General features: G+C 48.1%; 1 protein-coding gene across 1 annotated transcript in view; it reads left to right on the top strand.

The window, feature by feature from the left end:
• The window catches only part of CDC42BPB (CDC42 binding protein kinase beta), a 709,648-nt gene that overhangs the window by 546,395 nt on the left and 139,206 nt on the right, over nucleotides 1–24,047 (top strand). The window contains exons 28-30 of the mRNA XM_078660224.1: nucleotides 2,070–2,286; nucleotides 18,392–18,454; nucleotides 19,680–20,276. Coding sequence (XP_078516350.1) covers nucleotides 2,070–2,286; nucleotides 18,392–18,454; nucleotides 19,680–20,276 — 877 coding nt within the window. The remainder of the gene's footprint in view (nucleotides 1–2,069; nucleotides 2,287–18,391; nucleotides 18,455–19,679; nucleotides 20,277–24,047) is intronic.

Below are 24,047 nucleotides of genomic sequence, written 5' to 3'. Positions count from 1 at the left end.
TAGCTCCAGGCACGGTACTGATTCTGCTAAAGCCATCCCCTCTGCCTCCAAGGCCTGCACTGGGCCTTTGCTCGACCATCCAGCAACACCAACGGTTTTATCCACTCAGTGGCTGTGGTAGGGGGCTTCCAATATTGCAATCAAGTTCAACCTACCCAGAAAACTCTACTGTTTTTTCGTGGCTATGGCCACTGTACCTCACAGACCACGTGAGCAGCAAGCAGTGTAGCCTCTACCTCTCCCTCAGCCTCAAAGTCTTTTAAGTGGGTGCTTTGAGGTACACAGCCAATATGAGGCAAGCACCGACATTTTCTTTTAAGGTCATCGCTTGAAATTAATCAATAGGAGAATCAGAGAGGTAGTGTACATGCTCCTTATGTTCACTTATGTCAGAGATGTGAATCCCATGTGGAATCAATTTTACCTCACATCAATACCTGACAACACCTTCTGCTGCCCCATAATGCTCGGGAGGTGAAGGGTTATGGTAGGATATCCCTACCTGCTTTCGTTCTTGGTCTTTTCTGTTTGTTGGTAGACCACACGGCCTAGCTAGCCTAGCCAAAATGTCTTGTCCTATAAAATACTTAGTGTAGTGCACACCTTCGCATAATGGACATCTTTGGCTCGAAGGAAAGCCTTTCAACCCACACTAGAAGCTCTGAATGCATCACCCAAATGTGCAATATCTATTCGGTTTTTGAGTGCTAGTCGGACACTGCTCCCTGATTCCCTGATACTGCTTTTGCATGTGAATCCTGCTGGCACAAAGTTTCGGACCAAAATTGGCATGGGACTCACTTTTGTTGCCACACCACCTGTGGTAATTGGTGGTATTAACAACTCCCTTTCCCCATTAGGAGGGGACAACTGTCAGTTCCGGCCTCAAGTTCCTGACTTTCTTTGTTGCAAGATACTTAATATGTTGTGGGTATAACTAAACATTTAATATAATCTTCCTCCACCACCATTTTTTGGTGGAACTTCAGGGGCTATTTTACAGGAAGTGCGTACTGTGCCTGTTTGCACCTCAACATACCTTTAATGATGTGCACCAGGTGCAAACAGGGACAATGCACCATATTATGATCAATGCACTTCCTCCTGCCATGGGGCAGCATATTAGTGAAAGATGGACCTGCTGATTGAAGGTGCTGGCCTTTCTTTTGCAGTGCAGGTGACACCTGCCTGCACTTCAAAGGGGAGCAGGGATCCCCGTACAGACTGGGGCACTGGCTAACTTCACCCTAAAGCAGAATGATATGTGGGGTGGTTCGAGGGTTGCCCTCAGGGCAGGAGGTGCACTGACAGAGGCAAAGTGTCCCCGTTGTTTGTATGGGGCCACAACCCCATGTAAATGAGAGCATGCCCCTTAAGATAGAGCAGTTATTATCGGTATCACTGAAAGAGGGGTTCGCACAATAGTCTGTGGCCCTGTTTATAATGCTACTGTGCCCCTGGGCCCAAAAATTGTCACATGTGCCAGTTGCGCCCCGGGGCACTGTATGTAATACAGCCCTACATTTCCAAGCAGAGGTCTGCCTACCCATTCAGATACATTTTGGGAGGTTGGGTGAGTTGAATATTATATTGAATACTAGCTACTTACCTCTGCTCTGACCTTAAGGTCATATAGTAATACATACAATTAACACCACAGTGTCTTGAAACCGAATAACTATGACGTGAGGCTTCTGTATAAAGATAAGGGTATACATTCAGCATCCTTCTACAATAGCTAATAGAACTGACAAGACTGTGAACAAGGAGATAAGGTCAACACGTCTATGTTCCACTCATTTTGTATTGCCTTATCTTTAACAGTCACAGAGTAGTAGTTTGCCAATTATTTTGAATTTCACAACCTTCGAAAAAATCTTTAGCTAACCTCTTCTTAACTACTTTGAAATATGTGTTTGTTACTCAAGGAAAGCACACTTTCCATAAGCCACTAGTCTGCTAAATTTCATGATTCAGGAGAAATTAAAACCTGCTTTAACAAGTTTTTTTCGTCTTGTGTTAGTGGTTCATCTTCATAATGTTCAATTATGTTTCTTCTGGCTTTTAAGGTCACCGCCTCTTTCTTAGATTTACCTTCCAAGACTTCATCACTACTGATCCTGACAGAGAATGAGAATGAAAAGAGGAAATGGGTTGGGATCTTGGAGGGGCTCCAGTCCATCTTGCACAAAAACAAGCTGCGAAATCAGGTGGTACATGTTCCACAAGAAGCCTATGACAGTACACTGCCTCTTATCAAAGCAAGTTTGACTGGCGCAATTGTAGGTATGTGTGTTTTCATTACAGTGTGCAATGTATAAAATGTGACAAAAGCACCTAGCTCTTATATTCATGGCGTTCTTAAGTGTAAGAGCTTGGTGCACTTAAATTAATATTGCGTAAATATCACTATATGATACTGCCCTTACAATAGATGGCATGGAGATTAATCAGCTCACCCAATATGCTTTCTGTGATTTCTCTGACAAACCCCTAAGCTGGTTCAATTATGTGCTTATTTCTTTGAGATATTATTTATTTTTGGAGATAGTTCTCTGGTCTGATATTTTTCGATGTTATCGTTCAGAACAGCTTATCTGATAGAGACTACTAGCCGTAGATTCCTTCATGTACAATTATCCCCAGGCGTGAGACTGGATCCGGAAAACTTTCTTTGCCACAGCATCTCTGGCTGTTCTTTATATTGGATTTATCTCGGAAGACTAATAAAAGGAATGTTTTATACTGAAGTTTTGTGGATTGCTCACCTTATCCTGGGGAACTTTGGAATGCCCTGCATTATCTACAGACTTTTGGAAATTGCTTATTGAATCATTACAAAAATTGGTCCTTATATATTGGGTTTTGTTTTGGACCTTTTACGTTCGCTATAGGTGTGCTGTACTAGCTGACTTTCGTGGCTATCTGTACGTGATGTTTAGGCGAGCACCATGACTCTACGGACTGCAACGCTTGTCAACACCTCAAACCGAAGTCCCAGTGGGAGCGCTGGATGAAATTGCTGTTGGCCCGCTTGTCCAGTTCGGTCTCGCCCCAGCGTCCATCCCCTACCTCGACAGCCAGGAGCTGCGGATTCCGACTGCGGCATCGCCCCTCGCCGCGGCCCCAAGGGCGTCACTCGCCAGCTGGTAGGTCCTGCAGTTTGTCTCCGAGGCCTTGTCCTCGTTCAACAGAGGGCGCGGGTTCCCCTCGAGACGTGCAGCCTCACCCGTCGCCACCCTACCCGCCGTTTCCTGGCGTCGGGGTGACTAGGGCCCAAATGAAAGCCTATGCTACGGCCATGCAGGCTTCTTTGGCCCCCTGTCCCTGAGACTTCCACGGATCCCTTGCCTTGTGTGGGGCCTTCCGCGGAGTCGCCGGCGGCTTCGAGCAGACGAGTTCGGCTTCAGGTTGTGGGGGTAGTGTCATCGAGGTGCGACCCTGCGGGGGACCCACAGCGCCCCTGCCTCGCCGCAAAGCCCCACAGGGCTCCCTGTGGTGTGGCAGGAGGTCGCCGGGACTTGCAGCTCGTCCCCGTGTCCCCCTCGGTCCTCTGGGCAGGCGGCTGCATTGCCAGAGGCTGGGACGACGCCTTTCCGGCACCAAAGGCTTTCCTCCCCGGCCCTGGCGGTGCCTCGGGTGGAAGCCGGCGCCTGGGACGTCTTCCGAGCCCCTCTTGGTCCTCTACGCAGGCGGCTGCCTCATGTGAGGTCGAGCCGGTGTCTTTTTGGCGCCGTTCCTTAGCCGACCCGGCTCTGACCCCGCCCCATTCTCCTAGGGAGCACGTGGTGGTGGTCGGCTCGGAACCCCCGATGGTCACTCCAGCGCCGATTGACGTCACGCTGGCGCCTGTGGCGGACTCCACGGCGCCGTGCCGGCATCGGGTCCTTGATTCGTTTCCAGAGGTTCCTTCCTCTCCGGAGGTTTGTCATCTCCTGGTCTCTTCTTCTCCGGAGACGGGACGCCGCGTCGTTGTTTTTTTCACCAGCGTCTTCCAGGGATGGCTTCTCGCCGTCCCCGTGGCCTCAACCCTAGGGCCCTCTCTCCCGCAGCTCGCTGTAGGTTGCTCTGCCGGCTTCTCCGCCTTCCCCGGAGGCCCCTCAGACCCCCCACTAATCCGCGGATCCTCCACTATTCAGGGGCAGGCAGTTTATTCCTCCAGCTGGCCTTGGGGACGGACGGCTAGTTTGCAGCCGTCACTCAGAGGAATTGCTTTCTCCCCCGCGACGCCCTACAGAGCCGAGTGTAGCCTTTATTTGGGCCATTTCCACGGCCGCTGGCATTTTGCGGATAGGTGACCCAGTCACCCCATTCCCTACGGATCATCTGTTGGAAGTTCTCCACCAGGACTCTACTGGACGACAGCTGCTTCTTCCATTCGAAGCTTCGCTCCACAATTCTCTTTTAGGGGCCTGGGGGCGTCCTGCCACGGGTGACCCAGTGCCTCAGCCGCTCCTATACCGCCACCGTCCTGTTCCGCACGATCCAGTCTGCCTTTCTTTCCACCTTTCTACCCAGGGCCCTCTTTTTCAGACTGCTTTTCCTTCCTTGCCTTCGGTGTTGTTTCCTCCGTCGCGGGAGGCCCGGTGGTTGGATTCATGGGGGCGTAACATCTTCGCTTCCTCCAGTGCTGCTTTGCGAGTGCTCAACACACTTTGTGTGTTGGCCAGGGCTACCTCTAGCCTGTGGGATTCTGTGGAGTCCCTTCTGTCTCGCGTCTCCCACGAGGGTGCCCGCGCTGATCTACGGCTTCGTGTTGGATGGTCCGGAGATGGCTGCGTTTATTCGCCGTGCGGCCTTTGATGTTGATGTTGCTGATGCTCTCCGCCGTGCTATGGCCAGCTCTGTGGCTCTCCTTTGCAATGCTTGTTTGCGGGAGGGCGTTTTTCCTGAGCATATAAGGGAGCGTCGGGTTGTTCTGCCTTTTAATGGGGTTCTGTTGTTTAGCACACATGCGGACTCTATGGTGCTTTATGAGAGGCGTTATCCCACCTTTTTTCTGGACTTTAGTGTTTCAGTTGGACCGTCTGTGTGGTTTTACGTGCCTTCGGGGTCCTTAGGTTGGCCCCTCTCTACTGTTGGCTGCTGGTACAGCCCCCCCTGACAATTGTGTATTTTTTGGCTGATTGATAAGCCGTCTGTGGTTCTACTGCAGGTCCTTTGTGTTTTTGTCCTCTGATTCAGGATTTTTTCTCTAATAGTGGTTCCCCTGTTTTCTTTGGGACGTGTCATACCCTAAGTGGGGTACTAGTAGCTATTGTATAGCTATGTCCTATGCTGGGAGGGTATGGACCTCCTTTTTTGAGTTCCTCGCCTTTCCTGGTGTCGCTGTATGCCGCTGGTGTGGTCTCTTGGTCTTTGTCTGGGCGCAGTTTACCCTGCTCCAGGTTCTGCCCGCCCTTCTTGTCGCCTTTACACATTCCTTGCTGGGGCTCTTTGTTTCTTCCTATTGAGGGGGTTCTCTTGCAGGCCCTCATCCCCTCTGGGTACAGCTAGGGTATCTATTCTACGTTAAGGGATCTGCGGCTAGTAGTCTCTATCAGATGTAAAAGTTAATTACCTTCGGTAACGGTGTATTTGGTAGAAACTATTCTAGCCGCAGATTCCTTCACGACCCGCCCTTCCTCCCCGTTCTGCGAGGACCTCCAGCTTGGTCTTCTGCACTCGCCTACTCTGGGTGGTTTTGTCTTCTGCGAGTGCCCTCTTTCACTTCCTCCCTAGCGGGATGCTTCGTTCTGTTTGCTTGATCCACTCCTTCCTTTCTGGTAACTGGTTGGTGGGTTCATGGGTACTTCTGCATTCCTGCACCCTGGTCTTCCAGTGTGGGGCCTACTTATGATCTTCTACCCTTTATCATTGCTTGCAAATTCTGACTTCTCTGCAGTCCTCTGGGATGGGGTCTCTTGGCTGTGCCTTAGCCCGTAGCTCCTTACAGGGGCTGCACCTCTCCTTGCTGGTGTTGTCTTGGGGTACTTTGTCTTTACTCTTCTGTTCTGGCCTTGTTGCCCTTCACTGTTAATAGACTGTGTTTTCAGGCTTCTTTCGTCTGCTGTGATATTTTTCACCTGCTTCTCTGCTTCCAGGGAGGATATTGTATTTGCTTGCAAGGTTGTTTCGCAGTGGCTGTGCTCTGCTCTTCCCTTCTTTGACTTTCAGTGCCACACTGCCTGGCACTTCCCCGAATTGCGCTGCTCCTCTCCATTCGCTTCTTTCCTTTCTGTTGATCTGATTTTTTCGGACACTGTTCCCCTATTCTCACAGTTTTTGCTTGTGATGACTCTGCGTTGTGGTGTGGAAAAGTTCTCCGAAGAAAACTGACGTTAACGCGCCGGGGTGGGGCTTAAGTGATCCTGCTGACATCATGCCCACGGACGACGTCAGGGCGGAGTCACGTGCTACTGCACCCCGGCGCGCAGAGATGCTGTGGCAAAGAAAATTTTCCCGATCCAGTCTCATGCCTGGGCATAATTCTATGTGAAGGAATCCGCGGCTAGAATCGTCTCTACCAGATACACCGTTACCGAAGGTAAGTAACTTTTACAATAGGTAGTATGGTTTAGTTTTGATGCATGCATAATAATGACATTAAAAATTTTAGTTTGGGGACAAATACAGCAACATTTACATTTGAGTGGTTAGGGGGTTTTGGCATTGCATTATAGCCTGCTGTAAATGGCCTTTCCATACCATTTATTATTGTCCCTGAGCCACTCAGTTTTCTTCAGTGGAGCTCTCAGAATTCCGGTATTCTAAATGAAGGTGTATCTAACAGAGTATGCCTTATGTAGAATGCACTTTATTGCTGAATGCCAAGCAGCAGTTTATTTTACAGTACTTCACCGTAAGAATGTTGTGTAATTCCCTCCCACACACAAACATTACATAAGTGAAACTGAAAAGTCTTCAGAAATGGAGTCCCCTCCCTCCCCTGATACCCGATAGCATTAGATGTGGGGATTGTGCCCCTTGCGAAGTGTCCCCCCACCCCCCATCCTTGTTCTTATGAATTAAGAATTACGATTGTAGTGATGTAACCCCAAAATCTACATGTTCTTTTGCACATGATTGTACTGTCTTTTGAGCTTGTTAAATAAAAAGTGTTTAAAAAAAAAAAAAGAAACGGAGTCCCTAATTATCCTTGCGCTATCTGCTTTTCCTGCCCGGTAAGAGATTAAGGCAGGTGTAATTTTGCATATCCCCTCTAAACCTATTGAAACCTATTGATGCTGTATTAGTTGCATACGACGGAAACTCCACTGTCCGTGGATTCATGAGATGAAGCATGGATATTAAGACGCCTTGCAATAAGGCAACCATGTTTGCTATACAAGCCTCTTTAATATTAAAACATGATGCATTATTGGTTTAATAGAGTAGGGCCAATGTGGTTCTAGGATTAACTCCCCAGTCAGAAGCAAGGAATGGATGTTCTAAAGGTATTTATTCATCTGGCGTTCACGAGTTACAGGCAAGTTTGGTTCTCGGGTGAATGTATCCACAGTTAAATACCCCCAAAAGTTCTTTAAAATATCACCATACAATACTGTTTCTGTCAACCGATTTGCAAGGGTGGGGAAAGAACAGTAGATCTCTGCCACCTCATTGTTGATCATTAAGGGTGGGGACGCCCCCAAAAATATTTATCTGTAAGAGACATGTTAGTGATAGATTCCTTACCTTAGAATATCCACAGGCATCAGACTGGATCCGGAAAGTTTTGCTAAGCTGCACCCCTGTGCGTCAGTAGGTGGCGTCCTGCGGCTCCGCTTCCGTCACGGGCGTCGTCAGCACCGAGATGACTTTACGGATGCGCGTTGACATCAGTTCTTTCTTTTTCCGCGCCAGAAAGCGCAGATGTATTGAGCACTTACCTTAGTCAATTTTTGACTACTCTTTGAGACTTTTGTCTCCCCCCTTTTTTCTCCTGGTGCACGTAGGGATGCCCGGCTTCAAGTCTTGCGGGTTGTGCCGCCGTAGCATGTCAGTGGCGGACCCCCACGAAGTGTGCCTCTACTACCTGGAGACCGACCACGACTCCCGGGACTGCAGAGACTGTCGTGCCATGGCCCCGAAGGCCTTGCGGGAGCGGCGCCGGAAATTGCTGGAGGTCCAGCATTCCTCTCACCGCTGCTCCGGGGCTAGGGGCTGTTCCCGGGACCGCTCACGGTACCGGAGCCGTCGCTCCGCGGGTTCCAAGTCTTCGGCTTCGGAATCCTGTAAGAGACGCTATAAAAAGAAGTCGAAGAAGCCGTCGGCGACCCCCGAACAGATTAAAGAGTTTCTTGCTGCCATGGACCGCCTTTTTGGCCCCGGGCTCCCGCCCGCACCCCTTCGGGCCCCACGGTCCTGTGTCCAGATCCTGCTGGCCTGGCGGCTCTGCCACCAGCTCCGGCGCCACAGGATCCTACGCCACTGGCTCCGGTGCCACAAGGTGCAGCGCACTGGGTGCCGTTTATCCCACACCTGCCCGCTTCCCAGACCATTTTTTTCTGGCCTGGGACCCAAATTGGGATACGGCCCCGGCCAGCACCGTTTTCGGCGCAGTTCCTGACGCCCTTCGTCCCTGCTCCGGCTCTGCGGCCGCGCCCCTCCACGCCAGAGGCGGACGACGACCGAGGACCCCCTTTCCCAGCAATGCGAGTCCGAGCAAGATTGGGTGGAAGACCTGGAAGACGTGGCCGAACTCGATGTCTCTTCTGACCCGGGGTTTGCCTCTCCCACGCCTGCTTTGGAGGAGAGTGCTTCCTACACCGTGGTGCTGCGTCGGGCTGCAGAGGCTCCTAATCTCGACCTCCATACAGTAGCCCTCAAGACTAACCTCCTAACAAAGGTGCTCCAGACGGCGTCTGTGTCGTCTGAGCCGTTGCTCCCGTTCAACGAGGCTGTTACCGAGGTCCTCTTGGGCACTTGGTTGCAGCCGGCCCGGGGGCGCCGGTGGATAAAAACGTTGCCAGGCGTCATCGCCTGACGCTGGTGATCCCGCCTTCCCGACCACTCACCATACACCTGAGAACCTGGTCATTCAGGCCTCGATGTCACAGAGTGCCTTTCCCACGGCTCCGCCAGATAAGGACTCTAAACGGCTGGACCAGTTTGGAAAGAGGTTGTTCTCCTCGGCCAGCTTAGGGCTGCGGTCGGTTAACACCGCCTGCTTGCTGGGCCGTTACCCCCACGCCGTGTGGGATTCTGTGGCTCAGATCTTGCCACAGTGTTCTGAGGAGGTCCAGGCTGTCCTTTCCCAAGCGATTACTAAAGGTAAGGATACAGAAAAGTTTGCCATCAGGTGTGGTTTGGACACTGCTGATTCGTTGGGCAAGGCAATTTCCATGACTGTGGCGTTGCGGCGCCACGCCTGGTTACGTTCCACTGGGTTCTTGCCCGCTGTCCAGGCTCGCTCATAGATATGCCCATTGATGGCTCCCGCCTAGTCATTGGTTCTTTCTTCAAAGAACCCTGCCACTCCTGGGTTTCGTTCCTTTCGCGGCCAGGGTAGGGGCACCCAAGCACGCTCCTCCAACAAGCCTATGCAAAACCAGCCTCAGCGAGGCCGCGACTGGGAACCAGTGTGCGGGTCAGTCCACCTCTACCCCCGCTGCTTCCGCCTCTAAGCCTTCCTAATCCGAGTTTCAGGGAGCACCCCACGCCGGTGGGTGGCAGGGTCCGTCACCACCTGCGCCACTGGCGAGACATTACATCGGACAAATGGGTGCTGCAGATAATCTGCCAGGGTTACTCCCTTCTCTTTCAGTCCTCCCCTCTAGCCGTGCCGCCGCTTGTCGGGGGATCATTTGGCTCTTCTCCGTCAGAAAGTCACGGCCCTCCTGGCCAGGGGGGCCATCGAAAGCGTCCCCGGTCCAGAAGTAGGGAGTGGTTGTTATTCCCACTACTTTCTGGTCCCCAAGAAGGACAAGGGGTGCCTGCACCCCATCTTGGACCTCCGGGACATCAGTCGCTTCCTCCGGAAGGAGAAGTTCAAGATGCTGACTCTGGCTCAGATCCTAGCTGCCCTGGATACTGGATGGTAGTGTTGGACTTGCAGGACGCTTATCACATTCCTGTCCTGCTGGCCCACTGGCGTTACCTGCGGTTCACAGTAGGCCAGGAGCATTTTCAGTTTGCCGTGCTCCCCTTCGGCCTTAACCAATGCACCTCGGGTGTTCACGAAGGTGATGGTCGCGGCTCATCTGCGCAGGTCGGGGGTGTCAGTCTTCCCCTACCTCGATGACTGGCTGTTAAAGGCGGGCTCGCCCCAGGTAGTCGTCAACCACCTCCAGACTACGACCGACCTCCTGCATTTGCTGGGGTTTTCCATCAACATGCCGAAGTCACACCTGAGTCCCTCTCAGAAGCTCCCCTTCATCGGAGCGGTTCTGGATTCGACGCTGTTTCGGGTTTATCCTCCCGAGCAGCGAATCTGGGATATTCAGGCTATGATTCCGATCTTTTGACCTCTATCCTGGGTTTCAGTCAGGATGATCCTACCGCTCCTGGGCCTGATGGCCTCCTGCATCCTGCTGGTGACACATGCCAGATGGCATATGCGGGCTTGCAGTGGGACCTGAAGTTCCAGTGGGCGCAGCATCAAGGCAACCTGTCCGATCATGTCCAGATCTCGGAGGGCACTGCTCAACAATTGCAGTGGTGGCTCACGAATCGAGATTGGTTCAGTGGCAGATCCCTCTCCCTACCCCAACCGGAGCATACAGTGGTGACGGACGCATCCCTCCTGGGATGGGGCGGGCACGTGAGAGAGGCGGAGATCAGAGGACTCTGGTCTCCGGCGAAGTCCAGGCTCCATATCAACCTTTTGGAGCTTCGGGCGATCCGACTTGCACTAAAAGCATTCCTTCCCTCTGTCCGGGGAAGTGTAGTGCAGGTGTTTAAGGACAACACCACCGCCATGTGGTATTGCAACAAACAGGGCAGGGTGGGATCCTGTCAGGAGCCTCTGCACCTCTGGACATGGCTGGAACGTCAAGGCATTACCTTGGTGGTTCAACACCTGGCGGGTTCTCTGACCGCCAGGGTGGACAAACTCAGCCGCCGGTGCATGATGGATCACGAATGGCGTCTGAACTCGGACGTGGTGCAAGGTCTGTTTCAGCAGTGGGGAGAGCCTTGGTTAGATCTATTCACCACCGAAGAGAACACGCAATGTCATCAGATCTGCGCGTTGGAATTTCCAAGGTGGCACCAGGTGATGCTTTTCGTCGCGAGTGGAGTTGCGGTCTGTTGTACGCCTTTCCGCCTTTACCACTTCTGCCCAGAGTGCTGAAGAAGATCAGGCGCGACCAGGCTCAAGTCATTCTTGTGGCTCTGGACTGGGCTCGAAGAGTTTGGTATCCCGAGCTACTCCGCATGAGAGCCGATCACCCGATCCATCTGCCTCTTCGGGAGGATCTTCTGTCGCAGCAACAGGGGCGGTCCTCCACCCGAATCTGTCCAGCCTCCACCTCCATGTGTGGAGATTGAGTGGCGACAGCTGACACCTTTCGATCTTCTTCGCGAAGTCTGTGATGTCATTCTGGCAGCCAGGCATCCCTCTACCAAAACGGTGTACACCTGCAGGTGGAACAGATATGTGGCATGGGGCACAGCAAAGGCTGTGGATCCCCTTTCTGCCCCTCTTTCTGAGGTCCTTCTATTCCTTCTATCTTTGGCCCAGCAGGGCTCTGTCAAAGGTTATCTTTCGGCCATCTCCGCCTTTCTACGGCTTCCAGATCAGCCTTCTCTTTTTAAGTCCCCGGTTGTTAAACGTTTCCTCAGAGGCATTACACACACGTTTCCTCCTGTGCCTTTCATAATGCCGCAGTGGGACTTGAATCTTGTTTTGACTTTTTTGATGTGTGCTACTTTTGAGCCTTTTCATAACTGTCCCTTACGTCTTGTTATTTTAAAGACGGCTTTCCTGGTGGCTATCACCTCTGCCAGAAGAGTGAGTGAGCTCCAGACTTTTTCTTCCAAACCTTTCTGTTCATCCGGACAAGGTGGTTCTGAGGACCCGTCCTTCTTTTCTGCCAAAGATTGTCACGCCCTTCCACATCAGGCAGACCATCACTTTGCCCACCTTCTTTCCACCTCCGCATCCTTCCAGGAAAGAGGAGAGGCTCCACTGTCTGCACCCAGTTCCGGGTGGATGATCAGCTCTTTGTTGGCTACGTGGGCGCCAAAAAAGGTCAGGCCGTGCACAAACGGATCATCTCTCGGTTGGTCGATTTGTGCATCAAAGCATGTAACTCCTTGGCTAAGAAGGAGACTCCTGTGGGGCTGCGTGCCAATTCCACCAGGGCAATGGCAGCCACTACTGATTTGGGACGCGGCGTTCCCTTGCAGGACATATGTCAGACAGCTACTTGGGCCTCGCTGCACACGTTTACCAAGAACTACTGCCTTGACCGTCAGGTCTGGAGAGACGGCTTCTTTAGCTGTTCTGTGCTCCATGACTTTCTGGTGTAATCATGTTCGCAGACCCACCTCCGGGGTCGGTATTGCTGGGGTATCTTTTCTAAGGTAAGGAATCTATCACTAACGTGTCTCTTTCAGATGCACAAGTTACTACTTGTGTAACGATATATCTGTAAGAGACATTAGTTAGTGATAGATTCCTTACCGCCCCACCCATCCTCCCCGTTCTGCGAACTGATTACTAGGGTTAAGGTCATTCCTTTCCGGGCCCTAGTTTTTTGCACCAAAGGTCAGTATCTTGCATGGCTCTGCGTTCCTGGTGCGGAAACTCGTGTACAGAACTGACGTCCGCGCGCATGGGTGGCGCCTAAGTACTCCCCGTGACGTTATCTCGGCGCTGACGACGCCAGTGACGGGTGCGGAGCCCCAGACGCCACCTACTAATACGCAGGGGTACTGCTAAGTAAAACTGACGCCTCGGATATTCTAAGGTAAGGAATCTATCACTAACTAATGTCTCTTACAGATATATCGTTATACAAGTAGTAACTTGTGCATTTGTAGCATGTGTTGGGCTTAGATACATATGCTTAGCATACTCCTGCCATCTAGTGTTGGGCTCGGACATTTGCAACTTGTTTTTCTTCTAAGAAGTTCTTCCAGACACAAAGTATAGTGAGTGATTTTCTCCTATAGTCTGTTGCTCATGTTCAGCGGCTCCTTTGTTAGATGGGTTTTTTCGCCATTGGATTAGGATGTCTTTCTCAGAGTTCCATGACCGAAGCTCGATTCCTGCTTTGAGGCCCTTCCAGCACCCCGTTCTTTTTCAAATGTCTGCTGGACCTCGCCAATCACCACACCAACTGGTGTTACTTTAGATATTCAATACATCCGCTGGGGCCCGGTTTCGACGCATCATTGTACTTCTAGACACCAACTCTAACAACAACAAACTCCATATACTAGACGGCGAAGAGGAATGGAAAAGACTCCCTTTAGCTTCTGTCATGCCAAATACTCCAAGCAGGACCAGCACAAGGTGTAGAATCTCTGTTTGTTAACAGAACACAATGGTTTGTTGTGTGAGGCATGTCTGGCTTTCCGCTTGAAGAAACTCTTCTGCAGCGAAGAGAATATTGTTGGGCCCATTCCGCCATTCAGACACAGCATAGCGAAGCTACACCTGATATTTTCAGGGTGCAATCGGCAGAGGTGTAACAAGACACAGAGAACACTGAGGCACAGGCAGTATCGATTGACGTCCCTACACTGGTGGCCAGCAGTGACAAGATCTCCTACCATGATCCTTCCATACAAGGGCATGTGAGAAAAACGAAGAAAGGCTGCCATTCCCTGGCAAAAACAGCTACGGTGGTTTCTGGAACCCAACTGCCCACGGGCCATGGTGGTCTTTGAAAACAGGGTCAGGAGCAGACTAGACTAGAGTCCCTTTGCTTTTAAAACACTTGACAACCGATGCCGAAAATACCTTCGACATCGAAACACACAGACAGAGTCAGAGCCCAAACAACTGCCTGTTCAACCAATTCTTGAGAAACTTCAAGATAAACTGGACAAAAGACAAACATTTTTTTTTATCAATCCGGACACTGGCAAAGCCGGGGCAAAGTTGTCCCAACTATTTCTGACACACTTCCAAAGAGGAAAACACATTTGAACAGGAAATCATGGGGCCAGATCCACCCAAGGCTCCGAAAAAGAAAGGCCAGGCAGTAGTCCTATTATTTTTCCTCCTAATCCCCCTCGTCCACCTCCCTATAAGCCTCTATCTCCTCCACCGCCAATAGTACAACCACTGGCAATATCACCAGTACGTAAGCAGTCAACAGAGCACCTACCATCAAAACAGCAGCATACATCAACCTTGCAGTCATCAACGGGTGATATTGATTCAATGGAGTCTTTACCATATGGCTCACTATATGTTCCAGATTCCCAAGAGGACCCAGACAATATACAGAGTCCTTGGGATCAATATGCTACAATTCTGATGGATGATACCAATCTGGACCTCTGCCCTCCAAAACCCTCATCACCTGATGATACCACATCATATCATGAACTAATCAGTAGGACAGCACACTACCACTAAGTGTATCTTCACACTATAGATGATGAGGATTTTTTTGTGTGGCGACACTAAATAGGTCACACAAAACAGTGCAATTCCTTCCTATTTTAAAAGGCATGTTTAAATCCACACAGGAAATCTTTAAGCAGATGGTGAAGTCCAGCATAAGTCCTAGGGTGGACAAAAAATACTAAGAGTGTCCATCAGCCCTGGCATATGTCAGTGGACAAGTACCCCCTGACTCATTAGTGGTACACACTGCTGGAAAAAGGGATCACTCACAGGGCACTGGGAATGCCACACCCACATATAAGTAAAGCAAAAAATATGATGCGTTGGGGAAACGTGTTGCTGCACAAGCAGCTAGTCGCCTACTTATCACCAATTCTGTGCGATTATATTCCTGTTATAACTGAGCCCAATAGGATGAGATGCAGGAGCTACTGCAGCACCTCTCGGAACAATATAGTCGGAAGGGGACTCCATTGGTAGGGGACGGTTGAATCATATCAAATACTATTATACAATGTGCGCTGGATTCTGCTAATACTAGTGCAAGGGAAATAAACACTAGTATCCTCATTACGCATCATTCATGGAATAGGGTCTCGGGCTTTAAGACCTATGTGCATCAACAACTCTTAAACCTACCCTTTGATGGACAAAATCTATTTGGGCCACAAGAGAATGACATGCTAAAAAAACAAAATAAAAAGTTACAGCTGAAGCCATGGATGCCCTACAAACCTTCCATCATAGAAGTTCCTTTTGCGAAGGGACAATATAGCGGGGCAGCCAGACCTGGCACATCAACTGATTCATGTAGTGCGCAAAAACAACAAGGCTCCTACCAGGCGCAATACTCCAGAGGAACCTACTCTAAGTCACGCTATAAAAACAATCGAGGAAGAAGTCGTGGGTCCACCACAAAATCCGCCACACCTACTAAACAGTGACCAGCTAAGCCTCCCCTCAGCATATAACACCTATGGAGGACGGCTACAGCTGTATCACCAGCATCGGACACAAATCACCACTGATGAGCGGTTTCTATCTATCAGCATAGATGGGTATTACCTAGAGCTTACAAATATACCACCCTCAATACCACCACGGACACAAAATATTTCCCCAGAACATCTTATACTCCTCCAAGAGAAGGTTCAAGATCTCCTTCAAAAAGGAGCTATAGAAATGGTCCCAAAGCAACAACAGGGACATGGAATATACTCATTATACTTCCTCATTCCCAAAAGGACGGGACGTTATTCTAGACCTCATCCCACTCAACAGTTGCATCTCCTCAGAACACTTTCACATTGTCACACTACAAGACATCATACCATTGCTACAGCAAGGAGATTTCATGACAGCATTAGACCTCAAAGATGCTTATTTCCATTTTCCCATACATCCAGCACACCGTCGCTATCTCACTTTTCCAATCAACAGACAGCACTACCAGTACAAGGTGTTACCATTCAGAGTAACATTGTTCCAAGAGTAGTATTCACTAAATGCCTCGCAATTTTAGCAGCTCAGCTCAGAAGGGGAGGGGGGCATACATGTTTTCCTCTAGCTAGACTATTGGCTCATCAAAAGTCCTACCGAACACTAATGTCTTCAGGACACGCAACAGGCAATCAGCCTTCTACACAAATTAGGATTTACACTCAACATAGCAAAGTCTCAGCCCCAACATTTACAAATACAAACATTCCTAGGTGCAGCATTAAACTCAGTAACAGCCAAAATCTATCACAGTCCTGGAAGGGCACAAAAGTTCCAGGTATCATTACCTCTGTTTCAACCACCACAGTGTCAAATCAATATAATAACAATCTTGAGCTTTCTAGGAATGATGGCCTCATGCATATCCATAGTACCAAATACTACATATGCGTCCTGTTCAATGCACTCTTCAATCTCAAAGATCTCATGAAAAGGGGCATCTGCAAGACCTAGTGTTGGTAGGACCAGCGACCCATCGCTCTTTGCAGTGGTGGAACAGCAGCAATCCATTGCAGTGTCTGCTCTTCAAAGCCTCAATTCCGCAAGTCACCATTACCACAGATGCATCCCTTCAGGGTTGGGGAGCACGTATGCAGTACCTCACAGTACATGGTCTAGAGTTGTACATTATTGTTGAAATAAACAAATCCAATAGTGCAAGACCTTATTGCTTATCTCTTCATCTGCAGTAAGCAGGATTTGCTTATACATCAATCAGATTATATTTAGCAGCTTTAGCTGCTTACATGCAAAATAGACAACACGTGCCACTTTTTAAAGTTCGAGTGATTAAAGCATTTATGGAAGGACTAAAAAGTCAGTCCACCTTCCACCCCACTGGCACCAGTCTTGAACCTTAATATTTTGTTCACTAGACTCATGGGACCACCCTTTAAGCCACTTCATTCTTGTGACCTTCGATTCCTCACATTGAAGGTGGCCTTCGTAGTAGCTAACACTTCTCTTCAAAGAATAAGTGAAATCCAAGCCCTTGCATTGGAAGAGCCGTTTTTCCAAATATTTCCATAAAAATGTGTACTTTGTACCAACCCTAAATTCCTACCAAACTTAGTGTCCACTTTTCATACAAACCAAACAATAGAGCTACCTGATCTGTTGCCTAAAACAGATTCAGTAGCAGAAAGAGCTTTACGCTCATTGGATGTTAAAAGGGCATTAATGTATTACATAGAGAGAACTAAATCTTTTCACAAAATGCAACAACTCTTTGTTGCAATTGCAAAGCCCACAGCAAGGTTTTCCAATATCCAAAGCGGGAATAGCCAGCTGAATAGTTAGATGTATTTAGACTTTCTCCCGAAAAGCACAAAGAGTACTAACTGTAGCTCCAAGAGCTCATTGCACACGTAAAGGAGGAGCCTCAATAAACGTTTTAGGAAACATCCCACTACCGGAAATTCGTAAAGCAGCTAAATGAAATAACCTACATACATTCATAAAACATTGTGTTGATGGCTTAGCTAATAAACAAGCTAGAGTGGGTCAAGCTGTCTTAAGAATACTTTTTCAAACACCTATGTCAACCACTAGATAACCATCGCTTCTAGGGAGCACTGCTTTATATTTCATGCAAAGCATATGTATTTACGGCCAATGCATGCTACGACTGGAATATGTGAATTACCCTGTAACATCTATTTGTTGTATGTAGTGCCATAGATTCATATGCATCCACGCTCCTCCCCGGCAGCTATTGGTTGACGTATGTTCTTACCTATTAACATTTTAGATTATGGTACCATTCACTTGCATTCTTATCTTTTTTGTCACTATATTGCTCCTATCCTAAAGCCTGATGAGCTAAAAACATTCTAACAAAGGATCTGATGAACATACGCAACGCAGACTATAGGAGGAGTCACTATATCTTGCGACCAGAAGAACTTCTTCTGAGCCCAACACTAGATGGCAGGAGTAGGTTAAGCATATGAATCTACAGCATTATATGCTACAAATTGATGCTTAGAGGGTAAGTAATATATTCCTTTCCTCACTAGGGTTGTGTGTAGACCATAATGTAAGCCCATCCAACGACCATCTATGTTTTTTTTTTTACTCATCAGCTCTCCTTTATCCACCACAGTAAAAGTAAAAACATATTAAATATCCTGAAACTCATGTCCTCCAGATAGATGGAACTATTGGTCTGATATGGCTCTCCTCCAAAGTGCAAAGAAATTATCAACAAGTTAGTCAAGTTATTTCCTGTACTGGAATGTCGCAGGGAAATGATGCATTTACATATGCCCTTTTCCCGAAGTGTGCTCTTGTAATCACATGCCCATTTCCTGAACGTTGTAATTTAAGCCTTGTCGTGTGTAATAAACAAATTAATGCCTTTGTTGTTCCTCTGTTATGTAGATCCCGATCGTATTGTAATTGGCACCGAAGAAGGGCTCTATGTCATAGAGTTGACAAGAGATGGTATGTTACTAGATGTCTCATGAAATCGTGGTTAGTTTGTTTATAAACCTCTAAACGAAAAGGAAACGGAGTATGTGGTGTATTAGAAAACAAAAAGCATTTATTCTAAAATGTTTTATAGTTTTTGACCTGCACAGGCATTTAGAATCATCTTAAACTTTGTTTCTTATTTACTAACAACCTCCTGTTCCATTTTAAACTAAATTAACATGTTCTCCATTGATTTCATGTTGAGTGTGTGTAGCTTTTATTGTTATTTGTATCTTTTCCTCAGATATCTTTTGGTGTTGCAGTGCAGGAGCATTCTGCGGAACCTTAATGAAAACTAAATGAGTCACAACGCATGCTTGTTAGTTACCAATATACTGGGATGCTTTTCAGTTGATGGTGCCAAAGTTCATAACATTTTTCACAGGTGGTGCAGCTCCACACTTTCAAGTGTGCCATTATTGCCACTGATAATGGTCTATTAAAAGACACTTGGTGTCAATACATTTTGATTAGGTTCACATGTGCTTATTTGAGCACTGCCATGAAGTGTTATGAGGTAATATAGGCTGCCTTTTGCTTCCTTCATTACAGCAGAGGCTTTCACGCATAACTTTGTAGAGTTGTTGGAGGTCCTGGAGCACTCCCATCTCTCATGCTTTTCATTTGGGGCATGATTGTAACTCAGGGACACTTGTTTTCCAGTCATTTGCTTCTAAGGGAATATCCTATGTAAATGAGTACCTCACTGGCAATCACTTATTTTACAAGCTCCTGTTGGGTAGCACTGTTATTGATGTAATGAGCTCCAGTCAGTAGCTTTTTTCCATGGCAGGACATTTAAGACTTTAAGCCTTTTGTTTTCAAAATCAAATTAAGTATCAGAAAATCACTTTATTTTAACTATAAGGTTCCTTGTTTGAATTGTATTATCCCATTCTTTCATTGACACAAAGGACTGGAAAATTCATATAACTTATTCCTTAAAATATTGAAGTTAAAAAAATCTGCCTTTTCAGTCCTATATTTGTTGAAAGATGAGATCAGAGTGAATTTGGTCATTGTGGTCCACCAACTCCTGACATTCATCTCGAAGTGCCTTTCACTTCCCTGTCTTCTCAGCGAAAGCAGATATTTGAATGTGTTTACCTTGTGAAATACATTGTCCATCATGCTTGGTAACTAGTGTTCTATCTGTGATTGTGTGTTCTGACTGGAATTGTTCTTTATGTTCCAGGAATTGTTCGAGCTGCTGACTGCAAGAAGGTGCACCAGATTGAGCTGTTTTCCAAAGAGAAAATAATTGTCCTTATTTGTGGCCGCAATCATCATGTTCACCTTTACCCCTGGTCTGCGCTGGATGGATCAGAAGGCAGTTTTGACATTAAACTACCAGAAACTAAAGGCTGCCAGTTCATTTCAACGTCATCAGAAAATAAAACCTCTCCCCCCTATTTGTTTGTGGCAGTAAAAAGGCAGGTTCTTTGTTATGAACTTTATAGAACTAAACCTTTCCACAAGAAAGTCAATGAAATGCAGGCACCAGGGAGTGTTCAGTGGATGGCCATGTTCAAGGACAAGCTCTGTGTTGGATACCAGTCTGGGTTCTCTCTCTTGTTCATCCACGGGGATGCCCAGTCAATAAATCTGGTAAATCCAAGTGATCCCTCACTTGCGTTCCTTTCCCAGCAGCCTTTTGATGCCCTGTGTGCCGTGGAGCTCAGTAATGAGGAATACCTGCTTTGCTTCAGCCATATGGGAGTGTACGTCGATTCACAAGGTCGAAGGTCACGCACGCAGGAGTTAATGTGGCCGGCAACACCTGTTGCTTGTAGTATGTATATGTTTTTCAGTAGTAGTTATATCATTTGCTGTTGTGATTATGCATTTTCAACAGGTCTGTATTGTCTGCACGTATTGTCATGATTGTGCTTTCACACACAAATATCTTTTGATAAGTAGCACTACCCTTTGAATTCATATTGCTTATAAATCTATTTTTTTTAACCCAGATAGTTAGCTTTTTTTCTGGTCAAGCTTTGGTGTGCTTGAAGAGCAGTCAGGGACGTAAAGTGGTCTTTCCTTTATATTTTCTTTTACATACTGCGTAACTGATTCGCAAGAGATCTTGGTACCTACACTCACTATCTGCATCTCTCAACATTGTCATCTCTGACTTTCCTGTTAACCTCCAGATACATGGGGACATGAATATAATTGAAAACATGTGTTTCATTCTATCTGACACACACTGTGTAATGATGCAATTTTCCTAGTGACAGATTTTATTGTGCTACATCAAGTGAAAATTTCATTCATGATGAAATCAGCAGCCTACACTGTCTGAAACAATGAAATTAGGTGTGTTTTTGGGGGGGGGCAATCTCTAAATTATATTGATACAGACATAGCAGAAATTGTTAGAAATGTATTGCAGCAAACTCTTTACCTCTTTGGGTTGTACCTTCTCTTGATCCGTATTGTTTTTAAATGTTTGTCACATTATGACCTCTCGGAACCCATTACACTGTCCCATGGCTGACCACCTTTCCGAGGTGAGTTAAATAATCTACAAACATGGAGAGTTAATTCCTGAAACTGAAAATATTTCTATAAAGTTGGATTTCATACATCTTACTGCTTTGCTAGAGATAAAGAGCAGAAATGAGTGTAGCAATATTTTTGTATATTACTTTAGTGCTCTGTCTTCTGCTTTTGCACTGTGCCCATATACCCTAATTCCCCTTAGTGATAACCTCATAAGAAAGTTGTAAATGTGTTCTACCAAAAATGTTGCTTATTTTACATTTTTCAATACCTAGTTTGTACTCGAGATATTGGACTGCTCTGGGCCTTGTTTTGAGCATTCAAAGGTAGTTAAAATAGTACATAATGCAACATTTAAAGTATCAGAAGCACTATCTGCCCTTTGTTAAGTATTTTATTTTATATGCTTATGTAATTCAAATTCTCTTCTCTATAAAAGTAGACTTTTCTTAAGTACAGCCGGCAAAGCAACTTGTGACCAGTTTCCCAAATTTGCTGTTTTCGTGACTGATTTCTTTAAACAGTGTCTTGGCTGTTGTGTAAAGAGCCATTTTGTCCATAAGTTGGACTGCAAAAAGCTTCAATTTTTGCCATGGTTGTATAGTGTCATTCTCCGTAACTATTGATATGCCTTTAAGTAATGTGTTGGTAACGATCAACTGATTTTTTAGGAACACAAAGATGTTTTGATGGATACTTAAACCTGCAGGTTCGAGGCATGTGGGCTGCTAAATTCATATCTAGTGCATAGATCGCCGCCTAGTGTTGGGTCCGGATGATTGCACATTGTTGTCCTGGAAGAGTCTTCGAAGTATCACGAGATAGGTGGCTCCTCCCCTGGACTACAGTGTGCATGGGCATCGACTCCATCCCCAGATTGTTTTTTTCCGCCATTGGGTTCGGATGTGATTTCGACGTCTCCGTGTCGGAATCGTAAAAATCTCTTCTTAAGGCCAAAAGGCCTTCGTTACCTGCGTCGGTATTGTTTGCGTGCGGTCTCGAGCATCATCCGGCTCTTTGAGTCGGGATTCTGCGGAGTCGAGTGACTCTTCCAACATCGAGGCCCTCTCGTCGCAGCAAGACCCCGACGAACTTCTCATGGAGCGGAGCCCGTTCAAGTTCTGCCCCGTCTGTGGATCCAAATATCCACATATCGACGTGCATCCAGTCTGTAATAAATGCCTCTCGCCGGACCACAACGAGGACAACTGCATGGCCTGCTCTAAGTTCAGGTCCAAGAAAACGCTCAAGCTTCGGCGCGCGGTGCGCCTTGAGGCACAGCGAGCGGCTCCGGCACCCGACGATATATTCGACAACCCCGCAGAAGAAGGCCAAAGCCATCATCTTCAGATTTCACCCCCGTCGACGGAGGTCCAGGCCGATCCAGAAGAACACGTCGAGGAACTGGGCCAAGACCTTGAATACGTCGAGGAGGTAGGGGACGACGAAGAAGTTTATGGGGCCGCGGAAGATAGCTCAGAGGAAGAGCTATGCCCCAAAAGTTACATGACTCAGGCTCGGGTCACGGGATCGCCACTCGGCCTTAACCACGACCCTGCACCGCTATCCCCGGCCCCGCCTTCTGGCCCGGCCACGGACACTCCAGCGGAGCCGCCATTGCGCGTATCGAAACCGAAACCTTCGGACTCGACTACACAAAAGAGGGCCGACGTCCCGCCAAAAACGAAACCGAAACCTTCGGAATCGACAACACCTAAAATGGCCGACGTCCCAACAAAAATTTCAAAGCCTGCTCCCTCATCGACTCCGTCGCCCTCCAGCCCTCCAAAGTCGAAGAAAACTGTCGAGTCGGCAGCGCAGCAGAAGGTGGCCAAGGAGCCGTCCTCTAAGAAGGTTGTCCATCACGTCTCGAGCACGGTCGCTCCGGCACGTTCCACTAAGGCTGTTGACGCGCCTTCGGACAAAGCTGCAGCGCCCACAAGTAAACGCACAGTCGAATCGAAGTCTACTAAGGGCCACGATCCGAAGGCCGGAGGCACAACGCATCGGCACACGGATGCCGGGTCTGCGGCAACAGCGTCAGCGCCTACGACGGAGCCAGGAGCCGTTGGAGCAGAAGATTCGTCGGCGGCACACTCGTCCACACCAAGCGCCTCCGACGCTACCGAACATCGGGCGTCGGGTACCAAACCCTCCGCCTCGTTCACAAAACAGGTCACCGACTCCCTCAAACGTATTCGGGAGAAGACTTTGACGTCAACGGCTCCTACGCCGTCGGCTCCGAAACCGGTGGACACACCTGCGAAGACTTCAACCAAGCTTCTCTACACTCTGCCACCTAAGGTGGCACCGAAGGCGTTTGCACCCAGATCGGTGCCGACGAATGCCTCAGAAGACCAATCTGAGCATTACATCGATGCCGAAACAGGGAAATTGACCCTCTATAAAAGAAAGATCACTTCCCAACCATTGGAATCCTATGTCATTCCACTAAAAAAGAAGAGGGCGGCACAGGACATTCCTGCCCTTGTTGAACCTATTCAGCCACCACCAAGGAGGAGTCCATCACCTTCCCCCAACCAGTCAGGGGGAGAGGATGATAACCAATATGACCAGTACAATTTCCCAGCTGCCAATGACCCTGATGGTCAACAGGACTCATATGACGACACTGGTGACCAAGGAGGACATCAGGTGGTACAGGACCCACAGGGTTTTGGTGCACGTACATCACCAACTGAGGATTCAGCAGCATTTAATGCTTTGATAGAGAGGGCAGCTGCAAATCATGATGTGGACATGCATGCTGACCCGGTGGAGGAAGATTTTTTGTTTGACACTTTCTCTGTCTCAGAAAGAACAGTTAAGACACTTCCTATGCTAAAAGGTGTCCTTAAGCATGCCCCAGAGATCTTTAAAGAACCTACCAGGGCGAGAGTGGTAAACCCGCGTATCGAAAAGAAATACAGGCCAGCACCTGGGGACCCTGCATATATTCGGGGACAGTTGCCTCTGGATTCGTTGGTGGTCGCCAATGCCCGCAAGAGGGCAAACTCCCAAACAACGGGTGAAGCTCCTCCCCCAGACAAGGAGTCGA

This window comes from Lissotriton helveticus, chromosome 9 (assembly GCF_964261635.1).
Source record: "Lissotriton helveticus chromosome 9, aLisHel1.1, whole genome shotgun sequence".
Lineage (NCBI taxonomy): Eukaryota > Metazoa > Chordata > Amphibia > Caudata > Salamandridae > Lissotriton > Lissotriton helveticus.
Note: the sequence above shows the minus strand (reverse complement) of the source record. Positions and strands in the feature narration are given on the sequence as shown.